Source organism: Antennarius striatus, chromosome 15, assembly GCF_040054535.1.
Source record: "Antennarius striatus isolate MH-2024 chromosome 15, ASM4005453v1, whole genome shotgun sequence".
Lineage (NCBI taxonomy): Eukaryota > Metazoa > Chordata > Actinopteri > Lophiiformes > Antennariidae > Antennarius > Antennarius striatus.
The window spans coordinates 9,009,702-9,020,622 of record NC_090790.1 but is presented as its reverse complement, the minus strand read 5'-3'; the positions used below and the strand labels follow the sequence as shown (position 1 = coordinate 9,020,622).

Genomic DNA, 10,921 nt, shown 5'->3' with positions numbered 1-10,921 from the left:
TGAAAGGTTATCGCAGACGAGACTATGACTCATTTGAACCATGTTGTAATAATACATCTCTCTTTCCAGTTCAACTAGCCCATAAAATTTTTTGCAGGTATCGTATCATTCCTTGTCCTTTCAGCAGGGCGGGGGTCAAACATGGATGCCTTTGACCATGCCACAGTGATGAAGAGCAAACAAAACCTCCAGGGGACAAAACAGCTCGTATAAACCTTTTAAGTGAGTGGAAACTCTACAGGCTCACTGAAGCACCTTATTTGATTTCAAGTAATACTTCATTTGTTTTCATCCATGGATGGATGGATGGATGGATGGATGAATGGATTATTTGTAGAAAAAAACAATGTTTCTGCTTTTCCACTGGCATGTTTTTTTTTACCCTTCAAGAATTACTTTTTAATATTAATTTAATATTAAGTGTTTGCACTTTATTTTCTGAAAGTTGACATCTTATTGGACATGAATGAATGATCAATCATTCTAGTCAAAGTACTGTACATTAGTACTTTCTCAAGTGTCAGTGATTCTACAGATATTCTAAGATATTAAAGATATTAGGTGACATCAGGTAAGTCTAACGTTGACATCAGGGTTTCTTCTTTTTTTGTATCGGGTGATTTAACTCCATTTTTATTTTAACTACTTAATATGAAACTAAGGTTAAGTCAGGAACACTGATCACTGATTACACGTTTCCTGTAAACTGAATAAGTCATTTTCATTTATTGCCTCTGATGAACAAACAAACAAAAAAACCCCCACACATGTCATTACCTTGGTGGAATTAACTATTCCAAAGGTTCAGGCAGAGACGCGTTGGTGGCGTAATACTGTATATGGTCAGCAGCTCCCTCTAGGGGTCACAGGGGTGTCATTATCTGCAAACTGTGGTCCCAGGGACGGAAATCAAATTAGGAAATCAAATTAGAAATTGTTTAATCGAAATGCTAATAATAAGTTTATTTGTGAAGTGATCCTGTCTATAAATTAAACATAAGTAATTTGATGATATTTTGTATGAAGAGCAATATTTAGTGGCGACGTATAATCTCTGTTCAGTGACTGAGTACTTTTCAAAATAATTTGACCAACCCTAAATGCACTGATTTCGTGAACAAACGATAAAAGCATCATGCCGGAAACAAATTCCTTGTCTGTTTTTTAACACACGATGGCAATTAAAGCTGATTCTGATTTACTTCCTGCTGGAGCGTATTTGCAAACAGAACAAGAGAAAAACTACATTTCCCATGTGTTGTGACGCCCCCTATTTTCAGCCAATCACAGCTCTCCGCTCTACGTGTTGTATTTTTTAGGGAAGCCCGAACTTGTTTTGGATGTAGTCTGACCACGTGGAGCCAGGAGGTAACGCTTCGGGAGTTTGTTGGCTTTATTCCGTCGCCCACGCAGGAACCGTGTGAGCCCCGTGTCGTGGGAGATGTCAGCCGGAGGTCAGAACACCAAGAGTCGGGCGATCCCGGCGGTGAGGCGCGTCACCATCCACGATTCTGCTCACATGCCCCAGGATTACTCCACGACCCCCGGAGGGACCGTGTTCAGCACGACGCCAGGAGGTAACTTTGGACCGTCGCTAAACTTTACAAATAAATAGAAGACATCAGATCGGTAACGAGGAGGGGGAAGCCAGAAGAAGGGACAGGAAGGAGTTGGGTTAACGCCGAGGAAACCAGCGACGGCTGAAGGAGAGCTGGGGGTTTATGAGCTGTGGGATTATATCCTCTGATCTTTAGACGGGCGGTACTCCACTTAAATCTGTTGTCTCTGTTACGTCAAACATGCAAGTGGCTGACGGAAGAAAAAAATTAATTATCAGAAAAATAAACTGCATTTTTCTTTATTATTATATTTATTATTACTGTATTGATTTGCCCCCCCCCCCCAGGTAGGGCAGGTATGTCCCCTTTGATGTACAGTGTGACAGGGGGCGGACTCAGCTTCCATACAGGAGGGGGTGTGAGGTGTTGTAGTGCCTTCATTTTTGGTTTAAGGGGATTTATAGCTATGATTGTAGAATATACCAGTATGAATGCCAGTTGGGGGGGGACCCCTTTCCTGCAGGTTTGCAGAGTTCTCCCAACATTTGTTGCCGTGTTGTCCTGCATATCACTCTTTTATTTTAGTGGGAAGGACCATCTAAAGTTCAATTTACCCACTTTCACACAGATTTTTACAGGGAACACACACTGTATGTGTAAAGGGTCATCACAAAGAAGAAACAGTCAAACTAGAAAGAAATACAAGACAATCCATTTAACTGTTGATCTAGTGGTTGTTTAGACTGTTAGGCCTCACATCTGTAGATTAAATTTAGGTATCCTCAGATTCTGCTGACGAACAGATTGCAACTATGATTCTTTAGGCAGAGTATAAATCTGATTATTAAATCAGCCATTGTGTTCACAGATTATATCATGGCTATGATGTCAGATCAAGTTTGGATCAAGTCAGGTACTAATCTAACCAGAATGTATTGTATGGCATTTGATTTAGAAATTCTGTTCAGACCATGCTTGTCTCAAACAATTTGATTTGAATTTCAAACCTCTTCCAAATATAGGTTAAATAATGTGCAGTAATGTGCAATGCGAGTTTTCTTGTAGATTTTGCTGTCCAGGTGTTTAGATATCGGTCTGTATCTCATCTATTCTATGAAAAGAAAATGTAGTGGCAATGTAGTAGAAAGTTACTGTTGCTTAAACTGTATATACACTTTTGAAGCCAGGCTAAAGTCTTGTCTGCAGTTATGTGTTCCTGTAAATGTTTGACAGTTTCCAGCAGGCTAAAGACCAGAGTTGTGTGAAACTTATTAGACCTGACGTCACGCCCCAAATCAGACAGTCTGCTAACGGCATAACCCTTCAGATTATATTTTTTGTGTTCCCCTGCTCGCCTTGTCTGATGGACAATCTGAATAATCTGTTTTAAATGATTGACTAGTGGAATGTTTGTTCTTTTAAACTTCAATCAGCACATTATTTGTAATATCTTCAGCAGAGAGATGTCATACAGACTAATTTTTATCTATGCATGAGGAAAGGCCAGTGAATAGACATTATATTAAAACATTAATTTCAGGGTGATCCACACTTGAGTGATGGTCATCTGCATTCTTTGAAGTCTCTTAACGTCTGTTGAATACAGGTTTAAAGACAAGACTTTTATTTAACTTAATGGAAATAAATGAAAAATTTTGTTTGAAGTGTCAGGAATCTGTTGTGGGACATGAAAAGAGTTAAAAACACATTTTCTCTGCAGATCAAATATAGACATATCCTATATATAGTTTCATTGTAGCAGCCTCTTGTTGAGATGCAGCCACACATTTACTGTGGCGTGTTGCAAAAGTAACGGTGTTAGAAACAAAATGAGCTCTTTATTTCCTTGTGTTTATAACAACTGCAAGATATCTCTTTGAATTTTAGACAGAAGAGAAATTATCCAGTCCAGTCACCGCGGAAAATGTATTGATATGTTTTACGCCTTTGTTCAGGAGTTTATTTTTTGCAGGCTTGAGTATGTGAAATCTGTTGTATGGTAGCAAACGTTAAGCAAAAAATTGTTTTATCCTTGTGGGAACAGGGACGTAGGCTCCACGTGTTGGTTAGAACTGATATTGTGTGACCACACGACCAGGTGGGACAGGTTTGCACAGATAAAAAAGAACTGAGACAAGGGTCGGCGACATGGATGACAAAAAATAGGTCATGGGGTATTCATTTAATCTTGTCAATGTGTGACGATTGTTTAATGCCCCTTTTATTTTTTATTTTTTAACTTAATATATTTTTTGATTCGACAGTTCTTTCTGCTTTTTAATATCAGAATATTCCTTATTGTAATTGTTAAATGCAGATACATTTTATGCTGAACTTTTAAAACGTTTACATAGTAAAATGACCTAAAAAATATTTTTGTGTTCTCTGCTGTGGTTCACTGGATTCAATAAAAGTTTGGCCATCGAACTCCTCATAATGGGAAACCTTATTTTGTTTGCTCGTGTTTCTGCAGGCACTAGAATTATCTATGACAGGAAGTTCCTCCTGCAGTGTCGGACGTCTCCTCTGGCTCGTACGCCTCCCGACCTGCCCGATATCCCAGGAGTCACCAGTCCACTCAAACCCAACTGCTCCAGAAAGACAAGCCCGCCTGAACAAAAACACAACAATGACCTTCATGCAGAGGAGAATGCAGGTAATATATTTTAAATTTAAAAAGAGGAGATGAGATATGATCCGTCGCCTTTCTTTAACTGTCCACATCTTGCTTCTCCACTGCCATGTTTTTTTCTTTTTGTAGAGGATCACCAATTTGAAATGGACATCTGAAGAGAGGATAACGAAGATAACAAGTGATTTACAACCTTTTTGTTGCTTTTTTATGGTTTACTGGCATTAAAAATTATCAGTTGAAATGAGAAGCTTAGATATACTTAGCTCTATAATAACTTTCAGATTTGTTCTGAAAAGAAGATGGATCTTTTTGTAATGCTTAATGTGTATTAAAAAAGTATACTCTTATTAAAAATATAACCATAACTAATATATAATTATGTTTTTATTTTTCAAAGGTGGTTTGTATGATGTGTGATCATAATAAAAGCCCCTGGCAAAAATGGTGCAATCATGATTCCAGAGTTTTTCTGCATTTCCTGATGGATGTTCAGCTATTAAACCATTTTACAGTCATATTCATATTCTACCTCATGAGTAGAAACTTATTGAATCAGCCAATGCTAGCAAGCTTTTGCCATGAGTACATTGTGAATATGTTCACACAGAAAGTAAAGCAACGTTTGTCTCAAATTATACTCTCAAATTTGATCACAGCACAAAATGTACCTGTAATTATTCCCATTACACAACTATGACACCAACTTTATTCACTCACTCAAATTATTTTCAGTCCATTCAGCAGCCAAGTAGAAATAACAGTAGCATTTAATCTCAGTGCCTTTCAGCAGCTTTTTTCTCGTATCAGAAACTTCAGTGATGATAAATATGATTGTTGTCCAGGTTTATACTCAGAAATACTTTGTTTTTATTTAACAAATTATTTTAAAGTCTGGTGTAAACACAATTAAAAACCATAAAACCCTTTTTTTCAAGACATGATATAATTGTACAAAGTATAATTGTATAATTGTACAAAGAGGTCAGAAATCTTAATAAGAGCTAACATCGTTGTGAATTTCCTTAATCATTAAAAAATATATAATATATACCACTTTTTGTGGCTCTTCTACAGTGCATTAGTCAGTGTCTTTTTGTGACTTAGTTTAGACCACAATCTAAGTCACCTAATTTTTACAACTAGTACCACCATTTCCTTCCTTCGTAGAGCTATAAACAGGATATATGTTAGTTCTCTTTGACACAGTGCATCACAGCAGCAGGTTCCATCCCAGCATCAAACTGGTAAAAACATCAGTAAAGTGTTTGCGGGTGAGGCTCCAATCTATCTGGACATCTTCATTTTCTTTCTTCAGTGGCAGCTGCACTCATCCACTATCATGTTCTTAAGATTCCTCATGATTACGCTCCCATTTTTATAGTACAGCATGGAAAGTGATGCCAGTCGGGATGGAGCACAGGACAGACATGGCACTTTGTCTGGGTGGTGAAACTGAAGCACGCTCTGGGGAGCACGGAAAAAAAGTGAGTGATTAGAATACAGTACATCTAAAGGGCATTAATGAATTACAAGTAGATACATCCTGTTACATCAAACACTATCATTGTAAGCAAAGGACTCTCTTACCTGCATGTATGCATGGTTAGTCGGGCTGAAGGTCTCTTCAACAGGTACTGGACAGCTCCCTTCACAGCGATAGGCGTTGTATTGTTTGGGATAGATAATCCAGTCATTCCATCCAATCTTCTTAAAGTCCACCCACATGTCCACCTTCCTGCAGAGATGACGCCTCTTCTTTTCCTCTGTGACACTGCTGGAAGGGAAGGGTCCAATCAATCTGTGTGTCTTCTGTTGGGTCTTCTGCCTCCTGGTCCTCTTCCCTCTGAATCTGGTTCTGGCTGCCATTCGCTCTCCATCTAGAGTTACGTATTTGGACTGCTCTGCTGTGTGGATGAGTGATGGCATGCGGTGGCTACTTGCATGCTGTCTTGAAAAGACCACCATCATGACCTGGTTTGGTGTTGGATGTTTGACTCTTTCCTTCTCTTGCTCATCCTCCACTTCACCCTCTTCTTCTGTCCTCCATGTGGCATGCTCTCCCTGCAGCCAGCAAAGGAGTATAGCCGTCATGTTGAACGCCTTCCAAGAGGAGGGCGAGACCATTGATCTAGGATGAGTCCTCAGGCGTCCAAGGAAAAGTCTGTTCTCTGGGCAGTGTGTGCCGGAGCACTGGTCCTTGTGGGAATGGTAGATGTCTACAAAGGCCCTAGGAGATTCTGTAAAGGCAGGCACTCGGATGCGAAGTTCAGCCAGCTGGATCTTCTCACTTACATGTGTGGAAGACAGATCAAATGTGACGAACCACCTCTTACCAATCTGTTGACAGTCTGAAAGAGACAAGTAGAGAATTGGTTCGCACTACTTATGATTTATGACACGAAAAGGCCTCAGTAGTCAAGTAACTTTTCCAAGAGTAATTTGCCATATTTTGCAATATGTTGCAACTTTCATTTTTGTGGTGAGATGCAGAATTTTTACCCTTCACTGAATTGTTTTCATGAGATTTGGCCGTTGTATTAAGATGATAAATAGTATATATTTTTTGTGGAGAGTATAATGATTTTGCTTCCAACCATATTTCCAATAGGGACCTGTGTTAGAACCCATTAATTTGGCAAATTATTAAATTGTCGACTGAAAGATCTATGTTGGTCACAGGAAAGCTGAAGAATATGTTTTGACATGTTTCTACCATCAGTAGAACCCTAACCCTAACCCTTTAGTTCATACTTCTGTGTATTGGCCCAAATACTTGCAGTCATAAGACCAAACTCCACCAACCTCTATTATAAAACTATTAATATTTAGTACTCACTTATCGCGTTAAGACTGGTGACAGAGTCCGGGTCTCGGAGAGCGGGGTCCACCGTGTCTTCGTTCTCTCCCGGAATCCTTGACCGATCCTCGGTCAGCACGGTCCGATAGAGCTGCATGATGTGGAGGGGCAGCCTGTCGGTCTGGTGCCGCCGGGAGGGGGGCGCGGAGCCTCCGGTCGTCCGACGGAGCCACAGGTCAGGACGCACGAATGGAAAGGGCGCAGCGAGACCCAGAACCAAGGAGGCGAGAAGACGCGCAGCAGAAAAACCCATCGTGACTTCCAGGTGAGATGTCTGATTCCAGAAGCTTCAGGTGAGACATTGGCACTGGTTATAAACACATCCCGCTTCGCTGAAGGCCTTTGAAGACTTCAGTCGGAGGCTGACGCTGCGGGTGAACAATTGAAGTGATCAGAACATCAAACGATTGGCATACAGTATATCGAAACCAACCGGTCTTTGTTGTACAATCTAACGCTGTTGTTCAGACTTATACATGAGAGACGCACTTGATAAGAACTCATGACATTAACAGCAGCTATTGAGATAACAAACGGGAAACAAATGGGAACCGATAGAAAAAAAAATCCTTTGATGAAACATTTTACAGCCAGTATTTGGTATAATGGTTTAGAAAAATGATCAATTTTCTAATTGTTAGATTACAATGAAGAATAATTAAACAAAATTTTATGGAAATAAGTACTCATAGTCTTGAAAGTCTTCTGTTGCGTCAACATTCCCCGGGTTTTTAGGTGGGAAAATCATGCGTCAACTTAAATATATTAAATACGAAAAGGTAATATTGCATTTCTTGAAAAATAAAACAAACGAAATTAATGATAGAAATAAAAATTTAAATACAGTACATACAAATGTACCAGAAGGAAATGGTTCAGGATTAAAATGAATTACGCAAAAGTTGGCACATCGAGAAGGTTCTTGGTGTTTCCATGCGCAAAAAGTGTTTCTCTCAACACCACCAGCAGCGAACCAGACCTGGTTTCGTTCCTCGTTATTAACGGTCTTTAACGGTTTTGAAACGGACGCACGTGCAGCGGCGGGAACTGATTAAAGCGTTTCCTCTCAGGTGACGCAGATTTTCCGGATGAGCCGCGCGGGCCGATATGGATTTACGCCAGTTAATTCATTGGATTTTTCTGGCAAATTTGAGTTTTTCCAGAGGTAAACTTTAAAAAAAAAAAAAAAAAATCTTGATAACATGTGTGATTATGTTCAGATTATATAGAAACGACGTGTGACATTTTATTTAGGTAACTTTTGAGTTGAGGTGCGTGAGGTGCGCGCCAACAGTCAACAGTATTTAAGGTCAACCTTAAATACACCAAGTTCAGAAAACCAAGTGAAATATTTGTGTTCATATGACAGTTCTGTTGTCAAATTACATATTAATATTGATATGGGTTCTTCAGAGGAACATCAGCACTGTGAACCTTTTCCTTAATTTAGATCAGGTGGTTCTAAATGGAGCAGTCCGATTTTGTTGCTTTAACTATCAAATGAAACAAATTCAGGTTCCTCTGTTTGGCCTCTTTAGGTCCAGTGTGAACTTGAGTTGAATACATTTCTTCTCTATTTCTGAGTTTTATTTGACATAGAGTTTGTACTGCTACAGAACTTACATCTTGGATGGTGACTTGTCAAGTCGTCTGCAAACACAATTTGAGAAACACCTTTAAAAACAAATTTAGACGCCTTGTTCATCCATTCTGGAATTTTGTCCTATGCCAGTGATACTTCTGAGCAGATGTCTTCATCATTGATTTGAAATTACCATGTCTGTTTTTGCATGTTTGAAGGTCAAACTTTGGGATGCAGTGGGGGCCAGTGGCAGTGTGATGATGGAACCTGTGTCCCTGATGTCTGGAGATGTGATGGAGCTGGAGACTGCCTGGATGGATCCGATGAAATGGATTGCACTGGTATGTACTGTATGACCCCTGTTGTGACAATGATTTTTACCGAAACTCAAATGACTAAAACTCAAGTTGGATTCACTAAATCTGTCTTGCAAACAAAGGGTTGACGGATTCTTTTGCAACTAAATAGACATGATAGACAACATGAAAGGAAATAAATTGTAAACCGTTAAATTAACTCTATTTTCAGCAATCATTAGTATGATGTCTTGCTTCTTTCCTTCAGGCTCTTCCGAATGTCCGCCAGGTCAGTTTTCTTGTTTAGACTCTGTCGGCTGTGTTGATGCATCGGCCCGCTGCGACGGACAAATCCAATGTTCCACCGGCTCTGATGAGAACTGTCCAGCTACAGAAGGCTGTTTGGAGACTGACTGGACTTGTCAAAATCGCATCTGTATCCCCAAAGAGTTGCGGTGCGATGGGCGCAACGACTGCCTGGACAACTCTGATGAACAGAACTGTGGTGAGAAAGATGGAGGGTTTATTTCTGGGCCACAGGAAACAGAATATCATTCTGCATGATAGGGTCCATTCACCAAAATTTACATTAGTTTGTTCTCAGCTGTGTCCAGCTGCATCTACTGCAGCAATGCAAATAAATTTTTCATTGTCTGAAATCATCTTTTGAAATGACTCCAGGCCAGCGTCACTCTCAGCCATGTACAATTGTCTGTCGAGGGTATTGAGAATCGTATGCCAAAGATTTTTTGGACTGTCCTCTTCCAGGTCTGTGTGTTGAGGATGCCATTCGGTGTCCTAACGGGACGTGTCTATCTTCTGATAAGAGGTGTGACAGACATGTGCACTGCTCAGATGGCAGTGATGAACCCATAACCTGTGGTAAGTTTAACACAAATGACAATGATGCAACAAATGAACTACAATTATACACCTTTTGATGTTCATGTTCAGATAATGTGGTGAAATTTATGCGGTTCATTTGGTTGTGTGATGTTGAACCATAGTTCCCACTCCTGCAGGTCGTATTTGCTCCGTGAACAATGGTGGGTGCAGCCACGTGTGTGTCGATGAAACCTGGGGAGCAGTGTGTTTGTGTTCTGTTGGGTATAAGCTCTCTCCCAATGGTGCATTATGTGAAGGTTTGTGTGGAGTGAAGATGATCGCTATTCTTTCAGTTTAACTCAGTTGTATTGTAGTACCACCCTGAACCCTTTCAATCGCAAATTTTCAAAAATAATGTTTTATTGTTTTTACATGAAATGATGGTCTGCTTCCAAACTTGAAGCTAAATCACATGTCTTCTCAGATTTGGATGAATGTTCTCAACCTTTTGGGCCTTGTATGCATCACTGCACTAACACAGTGGGATCTTATTATTGCCACTGTAGAGATGGATTTAAAATGGATGGAAGCTCCACCTGCGTGGCCACAGGTAAAGGGGATCCTCCCTCTTTGTAATGAATCAAGGAAGTCAGCATACACACGCTGTGGTCACCCCCCCCCTTTTCCAGACCAGCATGTCTTTATTTTGAGCCAGTTAATCGGTGTACTGTATTACCAAACATGATCTCTGTCTCATTGATCACTTAAGTACAGACCTAATGTGGAAATGATTAGTTTCCTCCTCTGGGAAGATCAAGCCAACAATTAACATCAAGAAGTCTGCTTGGACTAAAGATCAATGATGTGTTAACTGGCTGCTTTAATGAGGCTGAGCTAATGACAAAAGTAAAAAGGGTCAAGAAAAGGAAGTAACTTCATGTGCAAAAATTCAAAATGCAATCCATCAAAAAAAAATTCTTGAAATGTTGATGTTGAAAGTAAAATAAACACTTGGGTAGTGCCAATCTTTGGGCTTTCTCGTAGGAGTTCTGTACTAGCTGATTTTGTTTTCACATTCCAAGTCTGTCTCTGCAGTCTGGCCGTAATCGTAACGGGGACATTAAACTCAATCTCATCCAGATATGCACAACTAATTTAACCCTTTTC

At 39.9% G+C, this 10,921-nt stretch overlaps 1 protein-coding gene across 1 annotated transcript in view; it reads left to right on the top strand.

Moving 5' to 3' along the window:
• Window positions 1-3,917: 3,917 nt before the first annotated feature.
• Window positions 3,918-10,921, top strand: part of LOC137608841 (low-density lipoprotein receptor-like) — a 32,345-nt gene continuing 25,341 nt past the window's right edge. The window contains 2 exon segments of the mRNA XM_068335432.1: window positions 3,918-3,972; window positions 6,607-6,613. Of these exon segments, the coding sequence (XP_068191533.1) occupies window positions 3,918-3,972; window positions 6,607-6,613 (62 nt within the window).